The following is a 20,616-nucleotide window of genomic DNA, read 5'->3' as shown; positions in this document are numbered from 1 at the left end:
TAATAAGGAACTAATTATTTATATTATATAGAAAGACATAGAACAAAAACTTTGCTTCTCATATTGCTATATACAAATAAAGTCTGTCCTTTTTCTTTCAGTACGAGTCTGTCTATTAAACATCATTAAGGTATAGTATGTAAAATCTGTGAGTTCACAGTGATCAGAGCAAAGTTGTTCCAAGAAGAGAACTAAATCAATAAAATAATATTCTGGCTAAATTTTCAATGTTTAAGTATATTAATGATTCCATAGAAATTAATATAACAAGAATCTTATTACTATGCTATTTTTGCTTAAGACTAAGAAAATGAAGAATAGCTTTAGCTCCACCATTAGATTAAAATAAAAAAGTGAGGTTTAAAGATCAATATTAATAGAAACAATTATTTGATTTGCTTTTTTGTCTCTGTAGATAGACTCAGTTATTCATTTATCCACCCAATTAGTAAACATATATTCATTGAATGCATACTGTAGGCCAGACACAGGAGTGGTGGTGCTACAAAGTCAAGTGTATTATGAAGCCTACTTTTTGTCTAAGAGTCAGTGACCTGACAAAATTTAAGTAGAACAGAGCTAAATGTTAATTATAATAAAAGTAACCAAAGTGAAACTGATAGTGCTTTTAATAATAAGATCAAATAAAAGACGATAAGAGCAGAAAAGGTAAATCTTAATTTTGTATGCTTTATTCTAAACTGGGAAAATGGCTAAAAACACTGAACTGGAATATTATAACCTGACAATATTTAAGATTCCTTTTTAATGAATCTTATATTAACTAATATAAGATTAGTTATAAACAGATGAATTAGCAAATATTTAATTATATATACTTCGACTATCATTCATTCAATCAATTTAGCTTATTCAGTAAATATTTATTAAGCTTCACTTATATTCTAGGACAGTACCCAAACCAAAAAAGTAAGGACCCTGCTCTCAAGGAGTTTACATTCCAGAGACCTAATACAGTCTGCTTCGACACTCCAAATATTTCAGTACATTTTCAAGGTAAACACTGCTATCAAAGACAGAACTAAATAAGGGCATGATAGGGTTCGGCCCTGGAATTCTTCAACTCTGGCTGTACTTCTGGGCAAAGGCCATTAGGTGTGCAATCTTACACAAGTTATTTAAACAGTGAACTTTGTTTCTGCCTGTGTATAAGTGGAATGGCAATATGGAGATTAAATGAGATACTGTGTGTCGACTACTCAGCAATTATTAGCATTACTGCTTTGGCTTCGTGGTTTCAAAAAAAAAAAAATCGTGCCTGCTCATTAGAATCACCTGGGGATCTTTAAAATCATTCCAAAGCTCAGGCCAATTAAATCCAGTCTCTGAGGGTGGGACATACCAGTCAGCGTTTTCTGAGCTCCCCAGGTGTTTCCGATTTGCAGACAAATTTGGTAACCGCGGCAGTTTGGCTCAATGATATTTCATATTTGCGCGTCCACCTGTCTTTACCTGAGGTGGAGCCGGGAAGCCTCACGAGCGGAATGAAAGTCAGATAATCGAGATGTACATCTCTCTGGCCCATCCCGTGGACTCCCATTCAAATCTCTTTAGATCTCTTCGAGGGGAGAGGGATGGGAGGGAGCCCTGACCGCTACGGCCTGAGCACAGCTGTTAGGTTTAAGGAGACCCGTAGGCATTTAGGGAGAGCTGACACCTGCGGGGGCTGCTGGGCCTGCCCGAGAAGGCGAGAGCCGGGCAACTCAGCCCTCCCGGGGGCGCTGGGCTCGGGACTGAGGCCGAAGACGCGCCGAGAGGGAAGACTGGCAGCTAGATCCTCCCCTGGGAAAGTGCGGCGGCCAGGCCCGCGCGGCTCGGGTGGGCGCTGTCCGTGTGCACGCTCTGCCCCCGCCCGGCCTCCCCCGCGCGACCCCGGCCGAGGCTCCGAGCGGACTCCGGGCGAGTGGGGCGCGCTGCGCCCCCCCGCCGCCATGGAGTCAGGGCCGCCTGGCGCCTCCGGGCCCGCGGAGCCGGGGCCTCGCCTGCGCGGCTTGCGCGGCGCGGACGCGGCGGCCTCGGCCTCCTCGCTGAGCCGCTTCGGGGCCGAAGCCGGGTGTCGCGCGCCGGCTGTGGCGGCCGTGTTGCCGGCGGGAGGGACCGGGGAGAGGATGGGCGTCCCCACCCCGAAGCAGTTCTGCCCCATCCTGGAGAGGCCGCTTATCAGCTACACCCTGCAGGCCCTGGAGAGGTAAGGCGGCGCCGGGCTCGCCTCGCGGTCCCCGGCCCGCCGCTCCCCGCCCTCCCGCCCAGGGCGGCCCGCGAGCCGCACCTGCCCCTGGGGCTGCGCTCGCGCCGGCGCCGGCGCCGGCGCCCGCCCTGGGCGGACTGCGGGGCCGGACTCCCCCCGCTCGGTCCCTCCAGCTCGGGGGCCATTCCTGTTAGCCCTTCGCGGAAGGGGAGGCTGGAGAGGCCCCACGGCGCCCTTGACTGCCCCAGCCGCTGGCCTGTGGAGTCGCCCTCGGGAGTGCTTGGGTTAGGGCTGCGGACGTTTAGTTTTAACTCTGGGCCCTGTGTGTGTGATGTGGATTTTGGGGTGAAGCTGGAGGGATTGGAAGTGGAGAAGTACAAAAGTCCACATAAGTGTTGCTGTGGTGGTTAAACTTCCAGAGGCCAACGTGGAATGAGTTAGGTGTATATTTAAAAGAGTATCAATTTTAAAGAAAAAGAATTCTGGGAAGGCCTTGTTGAATTAAAAGTTAGACTTTTTTCGGTTTTTACTTAATTCGATCACTCTTGGCAACCCAGTGGACTGTAGCCCACCAGGCTCCTCTGTCCATGGGATTCTCTAGGGAAGAATTACTGGAGTGGGTTGCCGGTTCCTTCTCCAGGGGATCTTCCCCACCCAGGGTTTGAACCTGGGTCTCCTGCATTGCAGGCAGGATTCTTTGCCAACTGAGCCATCAGGGAAGCCCAATTCTGTCACAGCAGTAATAAAATCCTAATAGCAATAATAACTAATCAAAACCTCCATTTTGAAACAGTTAAAGATCATTCTTGGTCCTATTACAGTGCGTGAAGAATTTATGGAATATGATTATATTGGGGTATGTCTCAGGAAATCCTTGGAAACCTTGTGTTACAGGGGTGTGTATATATATATATATATGGGTGCTTCCTGCTGCTGCTGCTGCTAAGTCGCTTCAGTCGTGTCCGACTCTGGGCGACCCCATAGATGGCAGCCCACCAGGCTCCCCTGTCCCTGGGATTCTCCAAGCCGTTTGCCAAATGAAAGCCATTGCATTGGTTAAAGAATGGGGTTCCACAGACTGATAACAGTTTTCCTAGAGCATGGTGCTAAAAGACCTAGGGCATTTCATCCTGAAGGGTGAATTATGGAAGTTCTTGTCTTTTGGTCCTGAGGACCAATGTAAAGACAAACTAATGAGGACTTAGAAGGAGGTCACCCCTCAAGTTTGGCCCTGAAATGGTTTAGGGAAATGTTAAGAAGCATGACTAATTTGGTTTTCAGTGGAACAATGCCATGTAAACATTTATTTCTACTTGTGGACTTATCTACCCAAAGTAAGTGAAACTGTATGGCCTCACAAGGGAAACATGAAAGCAAAAGGTGGTGGAGAAGGGAAGAGAACAACCAACTCTGGAAGAAAGGCAGTCTAGAACTGAAACATTTCAACAGGCCCAAGGAAGTGGAGGCACAGCTGTCAGGTAGAAGAGCTGTGAAGGAAACAAGTTGATGGAAGTCATAGAACCTTGGAAAGGCCAAGGAATTAACAGTACTGTTTAAGACAGAGCAGACAGATAGCAAGTGTGTCCAGTTGTAGAGACAACTGGTTGAAACCTTCAGAAGAACAACTAGACTGCCAGATCCTTGTCAGAACACCGGAGGCATCACCAGTGGCCAAGTGAAGTGCTCCATGGCCATAGAGAAATTAAGAGCAAGAGTCTCATTTTCCAGTGAGATCCTTAGCACCAAAGACAGACTCAAGGAAGTACTTTACTTTTCAAACATGCTACACATTAAAACACCTGTCTTTGTGAAATTGAGAAGTTGGAGGAGACATTGAGAGGTTTGTCTTGTGAACTGTCTGGGACTTCATGTTGTTTTTCTGCTTCAGTTGAAATTGGAAAAATACACATATTTTTTTCTAGTCTAGCCACGTTTTACTTGTGTGACATTGAAATTTCTTAAACTGCTGCTAAGTCGCTTCAGTTGTGTCCGACTCTATGTGACCTCATAGATGGCAGCCCACCAGGCTCCGCCGTCCTTGGGATTCTCCAGGCAAGAATACTGGAGTGGGTCGCCATGTCCTTCTCCATTCTTAAACTAATGATCAGGTTAAATGAGATTTAAAAGAATCCCTGAACTCACACAAATCTTAGACATATTGGCGAAAGGGTTTAGCTGGTTAAATGGAGGCTCCAAGTCTATCCAAACTAGTTGTGTGTGGGTGTATATTACAATTAGCCTTTATATGTGTAGCAGTATATATGTGTTTAGTGTACTGAGATTATACAGCTTGTTCAGATCTCTGCATTACAGACATTATACTGAAAGGATCAAATGTAAAATAATTTGTAGGTTGTACTAAGAACAAAGGTCTTTCAGAAGTTGATTAAAAACATTTTTAGAAGTTTTAAAGTTTCATTCTGGCCTTTTAGGGGGAAATAAAATATAAATTGAATCACAGATTATAATTTGAAGAGAACTTTGATTTTTTTCCTTTTTGTTAATGAGGAACTGAGGTCAAGGGTGTTAATCCTTTACATAACTATGACCTGAGTTTGTAAATGGAATCATTGCTGTAAGAAATCATGTGATAGTGGTATTATTGGCAGGGGCATAAAGCTCTGACAATTAAGTTGCGGAATCGACTCACAATGGATCAACTGATATCTACATTTTACTGATTAAAAAAAAATATATTCCCAGGTCTGAAAGAGGAAGTAAAAATTCCCGCTAGCAATCTAATTTCTGGCTTCAAATACTTAAAGTTAACCTGAAATAGTTAAATAGAGTCAAATAGCAACTACAGTGAAAGCAAAAAAGAGAAGCAAACCTTGGCCATATTTATTCAGACTCATGCTGATGGTGGGCTGGGTAGAAATTCCTGTGACCGTAGATTTGAACAAAGTTAGGCACACTCCTCTGTCTCCATAGCTCCTGAGGCTTCCTGAGTTCTTGAGGACATTGCTTAAGATGTTCCTTGATAAGGTTTAATGCTCATCAAAAAACATTATTATAAATTGGCTTCCCATAGAAATCTTATATAGGAAGAAAATTTGCTGTTGTGTTGATAAAACAGTATTCCAGACATTGTGATAGTAATGTATATCATTGTATATACATATGTTGGCATTCAGATTCATGTTTCAGAGCCTTTTAATTTGGTTAACATGAGTTGGTCTCCATGAGCCTAACTACAGATGAAAAATTCATCTTGTCAATTTGTATGGCAACCATGGATTTTGTGCTTGAGACTAGGTTGCTTTCTTATTATTTGCTGCTGCTGCTGCTAAGTTGCGTCAGTCGTGTCAGTCGTGTCCGACTCTGTGCGATCCCATAGACGGCAGCCCACCAGGCTCTACCGTCCCTGGGATTCTCCAGGCAAGAACACTGGAGTGGGTTGCCATTTCCTTCTCCAATGCATGAAAGTGAAAAGTGAAAGTGAAGTTGCTCAATCATGTCTGACTCTTTGCGACCCCATGGACTGCAGCCCACCAGGCTCCTCCATCCATGGAATTCTCCAGGGAAAATACTGGAGTGGGTTGCCATTGCCTTCTCCATCTTATTACTTGGAAGATGGATGAAAGTACGTTTTTAGTAATATTTTAAGACTCCATGGTGTTTTTCAGTGTGCTAACTTCTGGCTTATTTGATCTTCTGAAATTTTCTTCTTTAGTATTTTTTGTATACTTAAAAAAATTGTTCTGTCCCACTGAATTCCCGAAAACCACTACAAACTCTGTTAGTGTAAGAGAATAGAAAGCAATAACTGTTAATCCAAATAAGCAATATAGATAGCTTTCATTAAACTGAAAGTAGGAATGGAGTAGGGAACATAGGAGAAATATTTTGAAGACAGGAATTGGCAGTTTTTAGTGATTAGTTGTATTAAGGATTCAGAAAAAGAGATGAATTAGGGGTACTTTTGAGTGATTGCTCAGATGCCTAAATTTGACTTAAAATTTTTGTCTGGGTGCTTCATTAATAAAAAGGTTAAGTCTGAGTCAGGTGAAGGAAGAGGCCTATATCTTCGAAGAAACAGAGTGGGATTGAGTTTTGAAGAGGTCAGGTGATTGGAAATTTGTATTCCCATCAGCCCTCCTGGTGCTCCGGTGAGACAAGAGACAAGACCAGGACTGGTATTTTGGGCTTGACCACTGGTGGCCTTCGTGGGCTGCATTAAAGAGATGTGTCAAGGCAGTGAGGAGCCAGCCCCTTCACACCAATTCAGTATTTTACTTCTAAAATATCAGGGTGGATTAGGAGGAGGAGGAATGATGGACACAGTACAATCCTGAGGCCTGATTTCCATGGTGAGTGTCAGGGTGGTGACTCACAGCTGCCCTTCTCCCTTCTGCAGCCTGGGTGAGAGCACTTAAGGGGCGTTAACAGGGGCCTGATTTTTCCATCTGTTTTTAAAAAGCGTTTGTTTAAATCTGTTCTCAACTGATCTTGCTGAACTGAGTAAAATCTACCTGTAAGTAATACTTATTTTAAAACTATAATACACATATTGATATAAAGATATTTCAATATAATAAATCTTAAAATATTCTGAGAGAAAATCATATCTGGCATACTGTGTTTTTTCCTCAAAATGTCTGTAGGTGTAATGGAACTTGAGGTTAGGTCTGTATTTGCCTATGGAATGTGCTGGGAAGGAAATATTCAGAACTTGATAAAATCCAGCTACAGGGGGTTCAGTGTGGACTTGCCTTCAGCTAAGGAGGTCGGCCAGATCCATTTATTCAGCAAATATTTGTTCACTATGCACTGTGTGAGGTACTTAAGGCCTTTCTTAGTCTCCTGATTCTACATTATTAAATTTTAATACTGTAAAAGGCTTTTAATTCTATAACTAGAAAAGTATGTGAATAAATCCTCTGAAACACAAACAGTACTTATAAGGGCTTGCAAGTGCTGGATGTATGCTTGGTTGCTGAACAAAATTGCATAACAAGCCCATTATCTCTTAAGAGCTGGTTAAAACATCTTTCTGAACTTTTTCATTGTGGCCTATTCTTACATGATTTTGCTCATGATTTAATGGCACATAGGTGACTGCATACAACAAATCTGAGAGAATTTCATGAATAGTATCTATCTTTATTACTTGCTATACATTCTGTTTTCACTTTTCTATTAATTACTATTTATGCAAAACTGTTGGGCTAAACTTAGGAAATTGATCTGATGATACTGTAATGGGTTCCAGGTGACGCCAGTGCTAAAGAATCCACGTGTCAGTGCAGGAGACGCAAGAGATGTGAGTTTGATCCCTGGGTTGGGAAGATCCTCTGGAGTAGGAAATGGCAACTCACTCGGTATCCTTGCCTGAAAAATTCCATTGACAGAGGAGCCTGGTTGGCTACAGTCCATGGAGTCTCAAAGAGCCAGACATGACTGAGCTTGTACTCCTAACAGTTCTTGAAATCTGCAGTTTGAGAAACATTCGTTTAAGACATTTTTCTGTTCAGAACCTCATAAAATTGTTTGGAATGATCTAAGGCCACAAGTATATCTGCGCAATCTACATTTTACTTTATTGGACTCCTTTCCATTTGATACTATAGATAGAACATAGGTAATCATTTTATAGCTATTTTAAGGCATTCTAGTAAATTGGGATTTACCTGTGGGTGTTCATTAACTCACAACAGATATATTTGAATGACAATTGCCAAGTAATGCCCTGTCTCTCTCCTTCTTAATTATTCTGTGTTTTAACATTTGATCTCATGTGATTTTTGATCAAAACAACATTTCTTTAAAAGTTGCTTTAAACTTTTTGATAGAGTAGACTATGGAAGGTAAAAAGTGAGTAGGTTAGGGTACAGGTTAAGCTCTTGCTGTAGAAGAAAATCCTGTTCACTGATATAGCTGAACATGCACTTAAAACTTCTCTATTTAAAAAAGCAAACTTAGTATGATGTCCTACTAATAAAGTGAAATGTATTTGATTACTTTTAAATTTTTCTTTAAACTCAAGAGCATATTTTATTCCTAATAGTGTAAGATTCCTCTTATCTACTGGTTCATTTAACAAATATTTCTTGGTATATAGTCTGTGAGGTCAGGAATTCTTTGTTACCAGATCACCAGTGTCTAGTTTAATGTCTGGCAAATGCCGGATGCTTACTGAATGTTTGCTGAATGACTAAATGAATGAATGAAGAAATACTGAGATTTGCTTAAATCTTAGGAAATAAACTTGATCATTTTTTGACTACAAATGCAGCGGTAATATTCACAGTAAATGAATTTCTGGGGACATGATGATGCAGACATGATTTTTTTTTTCCTCAGATGAATTTTATGACTGCTCAGTGTTAGTACTTTTGTAGATGTTAAGACTGTGAGCTCCCAAGTCAAATGGGGTATATCCAAATCCTGTCACTTTCTAGCTGTATCATTGTGGGCAGGTCATTGCCCCATCTGTGAAATGAAGGTAGTAGTGACTTCATTCAGAGCTGATGTGAATATTAAGTGAACTATTAGAGGCACATGCTCCAAATAGTGCATGGCACTTAGTAAACAGTGAATATATATATCTTAGCTGCGTTTGCTGCTATTAATATTACTGAAAGCTTAGTATGAGCCACACTCTGGGGTATCGATAGCCTTTGCTTTCTGTGAGTTGGCAGCTTAGTGAAGGAGATGAAAATCAAACAGTATAACGCTTGATAAGACTCCCTCATGATAAGAGCACTCTGGGAGCTGAGAGTGAGGGATGCCACGCCCAGAAGGGCAGTCCAGAAAAGCTTTCTGGAGGAGGCCATGTCTGAACTGAAAGCTGAAGAACAGTAGGACTCAGCTGGGAGTGGAGGAATGATGAGGATGGGGGATAATGTTGAGAGGCAGAGGAAGCAGCATAGCAAAGACCTGGATGTGAGAGAACGGGGCGGTCAGAGTAAGAGAGTCATGGCTGGGATTAAGTGGTGCGGGGAGAAGAAGGCTGAGATCATGTCGTGATGAGTCCTACTCAAGAGCCAGCAGGGGACAGCCTCAGGTTTACACTTGAGAAGTCATCTAGAAGTGCCAAGAGTGGATTGTGTTGGGATTAGATGAGGAGGAGGAGACCAGCTAGGAGGCTAGAGCAAAAATGATGGTAAAGAGGGCTGCCTGGGTCACATCTGTGTCGGTGGAGACAAAACCCACATCTAGGGGACACTGAGGAACTGTCACTTGCTAAGGACTTGGTTAAGCACAGTATAACTTAAAAAAAAAAAAACTTGTTTATTTTTGACTGTACTGGGTCTTTGTTGCCATGCGGGCTTTCTCTACTTGTGGCAAGCGGAGGCTAGTCTTTGTTGCAGTGAGCTGGAGTCTCATTACTGTGCCTCTCGTTGCAGAGCACAGGCTCTAGGGCACACAGGCGCAGTAGTTGTGGTGCGTGGGCTTAGTTTCCTTGTGGCATATGGAATCTTCCCAGACCAGGGATTGAAACTGTGTCCCATGCATTGCAAGGCAGATTCTTATCCACTGCACCACCAGGGAAGTCAACAGTGTAAGATTTAAACCATGTAAATAGGATGGAAGTTCTGACAGTTGCTAAGTGTGCAGCGATAGGTTTGGGGATAGATGGATTACAAAACAGAGAGCAACCCATGCGTGCATGCTTGCTAAGTTGCTTCAGTTGTGTCTGACTCTTTGTGACCTTACGGACCATAGTCTGCCAGGGTCCTCTGTCTATGGAATTCTCCAGACAAGAATACTGGAGTGGGTTGCCATGCCTGCCTCTAGGGGATCTTTCCAACCCAGGGATCGAACCCAAGTCTCCTGCAGCTCCCGCATTGTAGGTGGATTGTTTACTGCTGAGCCACTGGCGAAGCCCAGATCAACTCATAGTTAGTCATCTTCCACAATCCTCCTTATTGCCTACACAGATAACTGCATATTTTCTGGTCTGTATTCTGTGACTGTTGTTGCTTTGCTTTGTTTGTGATTACAATTTCCCCAAGGTGTCTGACAAATCATTAATAGTCCCAGCCATCCTTGGAGCTTTGAGAGTGATGGTATGTAACAGTGTTAGTTGCTCAGTTGTGTCCGACTCTGTGACGCCATAGACTGTAGCCTGCTAGGCTCCTCTGCCCATGAGATTTCCCAGGCGAGAATACTGAAGTGGGTTGCCATGCCCTCCTCCAGGGGATCTTCCCAACCCAGGGATGGAACCCAGGTCTCTTGCATTGCAGGCAGATTCTTTACCATCTGAGCTACCAGGGAAGCCCATTGGAGCCCTTAGAATATAGAAATCAGAATAAAGAGTCACACTCATCAAAATGAGCAACAAGCGACATTGCCCAGGGAAGGCATTTTCATTGCTTTTCATTCTCGCTTCCAGTTGATGAAAGCTTTCTGTGTTTTCATAATCCTTGGAACTATGCTTTATTGTAAGATCCTGGTAGATGTGTCAGACCCAAATTGTTTATTGAGTACCAAATAATTATCAAGTACCTTCTAGGTGCAAAGCAATGGGCAATATTCACATTTTCCTTGCTGTCATGGAGCCTACATTCTAGAAGACAGAATGCTGTATTTTGATGAAAAATGGTAAAATTTTTTTCAAGTTGTTTTTGGCATCAGATGGCAGTGTAGGAAAATAAAGATTTGTATATCAGCTCCTTCTGATGTTTCTTTCCCATGTGAGACAGTATAGTGTGTGAGGATTATGTGAGTTAAAAGATGACTAATGCTTAAGACTTAGTAAGTTAATCGATGTTAGCTATTTCATGTTACATGATAAATGATTTATTTTGCCCATCTTTCTTACTGACTCAGGAGGATTATTACCACTAAATCAGGAAGATTACTATAAATATCTCTTATCCACAAGCTCCATCTGATAGCCAGGCTACCATTATTGGCTTGCACCAGACTTCAGCGTCAGCCTTTATTCAGATAGACTTCAACCTAGTCTATCTGCATCCGTTGTCTACCCAATCTATTCTCCATCTTGCAGCCAGAGTAAAGTTTATGCTTTTAAATTAGTATCTGCTGTTGCTCCTATAAACATTTCCATGAACTAAATGGCTTAACGTAATATTAAATACATTCTTGACCTTTTGGATGTCAGAGGTCAAAAAATCGGTTTCATAAGTCTTAAATAAAGGTGTTAGCAGCGCTATGCTCTTTTTGGAATCTTCTAGGTACAGTCTGTTTACTTGCCAGGTGGCAGTCCATTTGCTCTCTTGGATTCTGAGACTTTTTTTTGTTGCCTAGTTGTTAAGTAGTGTCTGACTGTGACCCCATGGACTATAGCCTGCTAGGCACCTCTGTCCATAGGATTCTCCAGGCAAGAATAATGGAGTGGGTTGTCATTCCCTTCTCCAGGGGATCTTCCTGACCCAGGGATTGAATCTGTGTCTCCTGCATTGGTAGGTGGATTCTTTACCACTGAACCACCAGGGAAGCCCTGCTGGGACTTATAATCCTATGTCATAATGACTGATGATTTTGTTCACACACTTTGTCCCTCAACCCTTTTGCCTTTCTTTCCCTGTTCGATTCTTGTGGTTATATTGGACCCACCCAGATAGCCCTGATGGGTCTCTCCAATTCAGGATCCAGAACTTAATTACATATGCAAAGTTCCTTTGTTAGGTAATGTTACCTATTCTTGGTTTTGGGAGTTAGGTAATAGATGTCATTCAGGGGTTATTATTTTGACTACCACTATTTCCATTTTGTCATTGAACAGTGCTTAGAACACTGGGGGAAGTGACTATTAATTTGGGTGTAAATTTTTTTTTTTTGTTAAGATTTTTTGAGGTGGAGCATCTTTTTAAAGTCTTCTATTGATTTTGTTACAACATTGCTTCTGTTTCACGTTTTGGTTTTTTGTCCGCAAGGCATGTGGGATCATAGCTCCCTAACCAGGGGTCAAACCTGCATCCCCTGCATTGGAAGGTGGAACTTTAACCACTGGACCTCCGGGGAGGTCACCCTATCACTTTTTAAGATTGAAGATGAACACCTCTCACATGGCCTTGGAGGACTACGTGGAGTAGGCCAGCCCATCACTTGCCTGGGCCTTTTCATGGGTATTTCCTTTTAGCTCCTCAGGACCTTGACTTGGCCTATGCTTAAACCATCCCTCTCATTCTCCTCTCAAATCCTTTTGTCTGTGTTCCTGCCTCTCTCTCCACTTGAGGAGAAAACTCTGCTTCCTTAGGGAGCATCATCTTGGTCTTCTCTACTCTGGTCAAAAATGGAATGCATGCGGTCTTGAAGTCTGGACCTCCCCTTGACAGCACTTGACAGCAGCTTAGCAGTTGTTGGTGTTCTTTGTGTCCTCTGTAAGCTCTGTGAAAGCAGTAACTATTTCCATTGTGTACTCAAGGCTGATCATTTATTCAGTGCTCAACAAATATTTGTTAAGGGAATGGACTTAAAATGAAAGGATAGTGTGCCTGTAAAGTTTTGGTTGTGTTCGTCAGTGCAGTGTTGTAGCCACAGGCAGAATGGAGTTCTGGGTTTCAGGGTGGGTTTGTTCAATAACAGAACAGGAGATGGTTAATTATTGAGGAAAGCAATCCTATGTTTTTCATTTTTCAATAGTTAATTTCATTATTCAGTCATTTTGAGGCCCTTCTTCTGTCTCTTTAAAAGTGAGTATAAGACTTAACTTTCTAGCATTAACATGTAGGATCTCACAGGCAAGGAATGCCTTTAAATTTTAAAGTGACCTTTAATCAGAGCTGATAACACAGGCCAGAGGCAGTTTTCATGGCTTGGGCCTGTCAGCTGTGGAGCTCTGAGTGTGTGATGATGTTTGCCGCTGTTAGCACTGGTGCTGCAGAGCGGTCTGCCCAGCCCCACTGCCCCCGCCACCGCTCAGTGCCGTGGAGGGACAGCATCTGTGTGTCGCTCGGGCTTGAAGAAAGTGTTGTAGAACAGAAAAACATTGGTCTGTTTTGTATCTAACTCAACAGATGAATTCCTTTAATTTTGTATTTCCTTAATATGTTTTGTTTTATTTAAGCCTGATTTATACTTATACAGATTTAATTAGCAGAGTTTCCCTATTTAAGCTAAAATATTTCACCTTGATGTAAGCCAAGTTTAGTTCAGTTATCCAACTTTGTTGCTGACTCGATGGACTTCTGAAAGAGACAGAACTTCTAGAATTCAGAAGTGCTTTGAATTATTCCTATGCAATGAAGAGAATTATTTGGAGAAAAAAGAGCAACCTAAAAGGATAGTCTTACATTTTTTTCTTTCTATCTACTGCTGTATATTCTAATTATTTAATTTTACCTTAAGAGATACATGATATGTATACCTTATCTTTGTTTTATAATAAGGTACATCTATGTTTCATCATAAAGGTACTTTCACAATATGTATTGAAAAACACTACTTATATTTATTGTTTCTATCTACAGTATGAAAAATTCAAATTCTTAACCCCTTTACTAGACCTGATTAAAATGCATAAAATTGACTTAGTTAATAACTTTGAGTTTTTAATGTCCTTATGAGATGTATTTGTACTTATTGGTAACCCAGTTTTGTTACTAACTCAGTTGTTTAAGAATCAATTGATATGAAAAGTGTGCATCCTTTCCTTGCAGAGTATCTTGGATAAAGGACATTGTTGTGGCAGTAACTGGAGAGAACATGGAAACAATGAAGGGAATTATTCAGAGGTACCAGCATAAACGCATCTCACTGGTTGAAGCTGGAGTGACCCGCCACAGGTCAATTTTTAATGGTTTGAAAGCACTGGCAGAGGATCAACCCAACTGTAGACTCTCAAAGCCAGAAGTAGTGATCATCCACGATGCTGTGAGACCATTTGTTGAGGAAGATGTCCTCCTTAAAGTTGTCACAGCTGCTCAGGAACATGGGGTAAGTATTTGAATACTTTTGAGAATGGATAAAAGGGGCAAACACTATAGCACACAATTGATTTGCTAGATTTTGATGGAATTATATTTAAATGTCAAGTTAATTATTATTATTTTTAAATTAGTTTATTTTCTGTTTTTTAACTTTACAATATTGTATTTGTTTTGCCATACATGAATCCACCATGGGTGTACATGTTTTTCCCTTCCAGAACCCTCCTTCCACCTCCCTCCCCTTCCTATCCCTCCAGGTCATCCTGGTGCACCAGCCCCGAGCACCCTATATCATGCATTGAACCTGGACTGGCGATTCGTTTCACATATGATAATTTACACGCTTCAATGCCATTCTCCTATATCATCCCGCCCTCGCCCTCTCCAATAGAGTCCATAATACTGTTCTATTTATGTGTGTCTCTTTTGATGTCTCGCATACAGGGTTATCTTTACCGATTGTAAATGTCAAGTTAATTAAAATGGGCAAGATTACCTAGACATTACGCTAATTTGTTTTAGGAAGTTTATATTATTATAGATTTTGAGACTGTTCTGGAATTTCTCTTGCTATGTAGTCATTTATCATAATGTAATATGAGCTATTTGGAGAAGAATGCAATAAAGTCGTTAGAGTAGAGATACGAATGGGTGGACCTTAGCTGCATATTTAGTTCCATTCTTTTACCTAAAAATGCCTAAGAAATCTTGTAAAAGGCTAGGAGTTGTATGACTTATAAAAAAACAACGCTGGCTCATTTTACTCAATTTTTCAGTCTTCAAAAGTGGTTTATTTTCTGGCACAAACAGCCAGGCAAGATTTTTACATCCCCTAAAGTGAATAATCTTAGGATGACAAAATGCTGTGTTCACTTCTATTTCACCAAAATAAAAACACAGGATAGCAGAAGGCCTCTTGTAATCTTTGGGACATACTTTTTTTTTTTAGACTAATAGGCTAAAATCCTATAAATAGCATAACAGTTACTAAACTTAAGTTGATGGTCTAAATTCGAGACTTAGTGAAAATTTATGGCCCAGACTTGGTATAGTATAATAGAAATAGGCTGTGGAGTTGAACAGACTTAGGCTTAATTCTGTTTTTCTAATTATTAGTAGTATGGTATGTTCAACTTTCTCAACTTCTTTGAGCTCATTTTCCTTTTAAAAATATAGATGCTAACTTGTAAGGTTGCTTTTAGAATTGGAAATTATATATATATTAACTGCATAGTAAAGTGCTAAATATTTAAAGTGGTATTACTGTAAGAATTACAGTATCTAAGACAGTCATTTCCTCCAAAGATTGTAGACCAACAGAAGGAGTCACTGCAGGCTTTTTAGCCATCTGGGTGGGCAGGAAGTTATAAGATACTCAGTTGGGAAAGACAGTCTCTGATTTCTGTTTAGTTATCTATATGTATTTGGATTTTCATTTTCAGGAAATTGCTCCTTATTTCATCTCTCTCCAACATGCATTTCTTTACAATTTAGATGTATATAAGAATTCCATAGGTAAAATGAAACATTTCTCTCTCTTCAGTACAACTTCTAGGTGGTATTTTGATGTAGTGAAAATTCCGTTGCAGGAACATTAGTGACCACAAGACTGTCTCATGGCTCTTGTGTCTTCTGTAAGCTCGTTCTTTTCTCCATGCCCCTTGACTGTGGTAGAAGCAATGTGGTCAGGTACAAGGGTGACAAGGAGAAATAAAAGGACAAAAGATTTATAACTCTTTAAGAATTTGAGTAAAACTTTACATGTTTAAAAGTTCTTAGGAAAGTCTATGCGATTTGGGAAGATGCAAATTCTAATGCATACCATAGTACAAATAAAATTATGGCTCTTTGCCTATTTACCTTTTGGAAAAATATCACTTAAACTCACTGTGAAGATCAAACATTTGGATTTTTTTGAGTATTCAGAGAATTTATAAGATTGTTTATAAAGTGGTCCTTTTGGTAATGTGTCTGAAAGGCAAAATATTAATTTGAGCCAATTAATGTGCTGGGAATGTCAGGTGACTGAAAAACAGGTGACCAATAAAACATAAAAATGTGGAGCAGTTAGTGGTTTCTTATTAGTTGCAGATTTGTTAGAATTCCTTTTAGACTCTAATTTTCTTAAGTGTGTTAATCAGAATAGAACTTGTAAGATTCAATCTCATTATGCATTCTAAGTAAAGCAAATTGTATTTTAACTAAATCTGAAACTTTCTGATGACATTAAGAAGTTGGTTTAAAGCAAAATCTTTACAACGAATTTAAGAAAACTTCAGAAGTTTGGTCTCTTAAATACTGAATTGTTTTTGTTGGTGTTAAGGGATAATTTTCACGAGTGTAAAATTATTTTCATAAAAATACAAGGAGCATGTTAAGGATTTTACTGCCATCAGGAACCAGACAGATGTTACAATCCAGAGAAGAACAAATTTATGTGGAGTAAAGGAATGTTGAAATGAATTCACAAATAGACAAAGCTGTATTTTTGCCCATGGCGTGTGGGGTGCCAGTTGAACTGGGCAAAATCTATTGGCAAGTGTATAGGCAGCAATGATTTTTGATTTACACTCAGTTATCTATAATTTATGAGAGTTGTAAAAGAGCTCAAAGGCAATGAAAAGCTAGTTTCTGCTACTCAAGAACAGTTTGCTTTAAACAGTACAGTTTTTGATTGGGTCATTTATTTTGCTCATTCTAATTTCCTTAGAATGTTGAGAGTAACCCAATAAATAGCCTCAGGAAACTGAGACATTATTTCCTGTCACCTCTCCTACACTGTTATAAATTCTAATAGAAAAGAAACAAACAGCAATTAATTGAGACTTAACACTGTTAGTAGTTGAAGTTCTTGAATTGGGGGGAAGAATTGGCATCATTTTAACCTGAGGTAAATTGCAGAAGCCCAGTCTGAATCAAAGATTTTGCTTGGAGTACCTTGACGATTGTTTGCCTGGGATTCCTTTGAACTCATTCTCCTTTGTTAGTTTAAATTGTGTTTAAATGATCACCTGTTTTCTTGCCTCTTAATTTTCAAGCCCTTCCCAAAGGTCCCTTGAGATAAATCACCTCCTGAATGATTTTCTGAGGCTGTGACAGACCCTTGGTGGGTATACAGGCTTAAGATAACTCTGATGTTTTAACTTACATTTCATTTTGGTTTAACATCCAAATTAATGGTGATGTATTACTTTGAGAGACTAAGATTCTCCAGATTAAGGGTGAAATTAAGTTGTCTGCATATGGGGGCTCAGAAGTGTTGCCAGGACACCAGTTCCTTTCTTTTATCTGTATATGCTGTGTTGTTGTCCTTGGGTTCTATAGAGGCAAGATGACTTCAGTAGGGCAGCTGTTAATCATTTCTTTTGCTTTTATTTTATTTTCTTTTAGTTTATTTTACTTTTGATAGTTGGTCAGAGGATAAAATTCTAAGTGTATAGCTCTTTTTTCCCTGGTACCTTGAAAATACATTATGTCATTATTTCCTGACTGTAATATACCTTTTGTGAACTCTGCTAATGAATCTAATGGTATCCCTTGAAAGTAATCTTCTTTTACTATCTGGTTGCATGTAAGAATTTTTAAGCTATTGTGCAGTGTCTCTGGTATGTCAAGATATGATTTTTTTCCCCTATGCTTTGGATTTATTGTTCTTTATGAATTTTATGTTTTGTTTAAAATGAATTCTAGAAAATCCTAAGTGATTATACTATTGAATATTGACCTTGTACCATTTGCCACCTGACAACTTTTTCTCCCTTTTGCTGCTTTTTCTCCTGTAGCTTTTTCTCCTTATGCATCTGTGTAGGATAAACCTTTTCTTGTCCTCATGTCTCAACTTGTTAATACTTTCCGTTTGTCCTTGTGGGCCGCCTCCTGGGTAATTTCAGTTTTCTATTCCATTCTTTAGCTTTAATCTCTTCCTAAAGTATTTTTGCCAGAGAAGGAAATGGCAACCCACTCCAGTACTCTTGCCAGGAAACTCCCATGGACGGAGGAGCCTGGTAGGCTGCAGTCCATGGGGTCGCTAAGGGTCGGACATGACTGAGCGACTTCACTTTCACTTTTCACTTTCATGCATTGGAGAAGGAAATGGCAACCCACTCCAGTGTTCTTGCCTGGAGAATCCCAGGGACGGGGGAGCCTGGTGGGCTACCGTCTATGGGGTCGCACAGAGTCAGACATGACTGAAGTGACTTAGCAGCAAAGTATTTTTGCAGTTGTATTAATTATCAATTTCTAGGAGTTCTGTATATGTTTCAAATGTGATTATTCTTTTTCTATTTGCTTTACAATATTTAAACGTATTTTATACATTGTAGATAACAGTAATTCTTGATAGTTTAATTCTCTTTCAATTCTATTCACTTTTATTCCTGATTTGTGTCCTCTTTTGCAATTTGTACTGTGAAGCCCATGTTTGTCAGGACTCTGAACAAGAATCCTTTGGACATGGGATAAAGATATATTTCTGAAATGTGAATTTGTGTTCCCTCTGCCAGGGATCCCAAGGACTTTTCCAATTTGTAGCAACTTTTGGCAATTTTGGGGTTGAGATTTTGTAGACATTGTTGTTAATTGCTAAATCGTGTCTGACTCTTTGGTGACCCTGTGGACTATAGCCCACCAGACTCCTCTGTCCGTGGGATTTCCTGGGCAAGAATATTGGAGTGGATTGCCGTTTCCTTTCCCAGGGGATCTTCCTGATCCAGGGGTTGAACCCATGTCTCCTGCATTGCATTGTATTGCAGGCAGATTCTTTACCACTGAGCCACAAGGGAACACTACTTTGAGAACACTATGGGGGTGTTAAACCAAATTTCAAATGCACAAAGTGTAGATGATTGTTACTACTTCTTAAAGGAGACTACTCCCACACCCAGCTTGCTTGCTCCCCTGTCCCACTCTGATGCCAATCCAGGACAGACAATTATGCTGTATTGTCTTTGCTTGGAGTGCAGTTTTTTTTCTAGTCTGCTCTTTAAATGCTATTTCCAATCCCAAAAGATGATGCTATAAAAGTGCTACACTACATATGCCAGCAAATTTGGAAAACTCAACAGTGGCCACAGGACTGGAAAAGGTCAGTTTTCATTCCAATCCCAAAGAAAGACAATGCCAAAGAATGCTCAAACTACCACACAATTGCACTCATCTCACATGCTAGCAAAGTAATGCTCAAAATTCTCGAAGCCAGGCTTCAACAGTATGTGAACCATGAACTTCCAGATGGTTAAGCTGTATTTAGAAAGGGCAGAGGAACCAGAGATTAAATTGCCAACATCCACTGGATCATCAAAAAAGCAAGAGAGTTCCAGAAAAACATCTATTTCTGCTTTATTGACTATGCCAAAGCTTTGACTGTGTGGATCACAACAAACTGTGGAAAATTCTGAAAGAGATAGGAATACTAGACCACCTGACCTGTCTCCTGAGAAATCTGTATGCAGGTCAAGAAGCAACAGTTAGAACTGGATATGGAAAAACAGACTGGTTCCAAATTGGGAAAGGAGTACATCAAGGCTGTATATTGTCACCCTGCTTATTTAACTTATATGCAGAGTACATGATGCAAAATGCCAAGCTGGATGAAGCACCAGCTAGAATCACGATTGCTGGGAGAAATATCAGTAGCCTCAGATATGCAGGTGAAACCACCCTTATCACAGGAAATGAAGAGGATCTAAAGAGCCTCTTGATGAAAGAGAAAGAGGAGAGTGAAAAATTTGGCTTAAAACTCAACATTCAGAAAATGAAGATCATGGCATCCAGTCCCATCACTTCATGTCAAATAGATGGGGAAACAATGGAAACAGTGACATACTTTATTTTCTTGGACTCCAAAATCACTGCAGATGATAACTGCAGCCATGAAATTAAAAGATGCTTGCTCCTTGGAAGAAAAGCTATGACCAACCTAGACAGCATAATAAAACTCAGAGACATTACTTGGCCAACAAAAGTCTGTCTAGTCAAAGCTATGGTTTTTCCAGTAGTCATGTATGGATGTGAGAGTTGGACTATAAAGAAAGTTGAGCACTGAAGAATTGATGCTTTTGAACTGTAGTGTTGGAGAAGACTCTCGAGAGTCTCTTGGACTGCAAGGAGATCCAACCAGTCCATCCTAAAGGAAATCAGTCCTGAATATTCATTGGAAGGACTGATGCTGAAGCTGAAACTCCAATACTGTGGCCACCTGATATGAATAACTGACTCACTGGAAAAGACCCTGATGCTGGGAAAGATTGAAGGTGGGAGGAGAAGGGGACGACAGAGGATGAGATGGTTGGATGGCATCACCGACTTGATGGACATGAGTTTGAGTAAACGCTGGGAACTGGTGATGGACAGGGAAGCCTGGTGTTCTGCAGTCCATGGGATCACAAAGAGTCAAAGAGGACTGAGAGACTGAACTAAACTGATAGCTTCTCATGGATCTTTGAGACTATAGTTGTAAGCAAGCAGTAGTAGAGACTCAAGATCCAATTCCTCATTACTTCTCATTTTTAAAAGCTAATGCCTCTTTTTAACACAAGGCTCTCTGCCATCTCACTTCTTTGGCCTCTG

At 40.5% G+C, this 20,616-nt stretch overlaps 1 protein-coding gene across 12 annotated transcripts in view; it reads left to right on the top strand.

The window, feature by feature from the left end:
* The first annotated feature begins 1,750 nt into the window (after nt 1-1,750).
* CRPPA (CDP-L-ribitol pyrophosphorylase A) overlaps nt 1,751-20,616 on the top strand; it is a 417,735-nt gene continuing 398,869 nt past the window's right edge. For all 12 annotated transcript variants that reach the window (XR_014067823.1, XR_014067824.1, XR_014067826.1 and 9 more), the window contains exons 1-2: nt 1,751-2,209; nt 13,780-14,056. Coding sequence is in view for 6 of the 12 variants with exons in the window: in XM_081537647.1 (XP_081393773.1) it covers nt 1,953-2,209; nt 13,780-14,056 (534 nt within the window). In the remaining 6 variants the exon portion in view is untranslated. The remainder of the gene's footprint in view (nt 2,210-13,779; nt 14,057-20,616) is intronic.

The sequence above is a fragment of the Giraffa tippelskirchi genome, chromosome 10 (assembly GCF_054371585.1).
Source record: "Giraffa tippelskirchi isolate mGirTip1 chromosome 10, T2T-mGirTip1v1.2.pri, whole genome shotgun sequence".
Lineage (NCBI taxonomy): Eukaryota > Metazoa > Chordata > Mammalia > Artiodactyla > Giraffidae > Giraffa > Giraffa tippelskirchi.
This window is presented reverse-complemented; position numbering and strand designations above follow the sequence as displayed.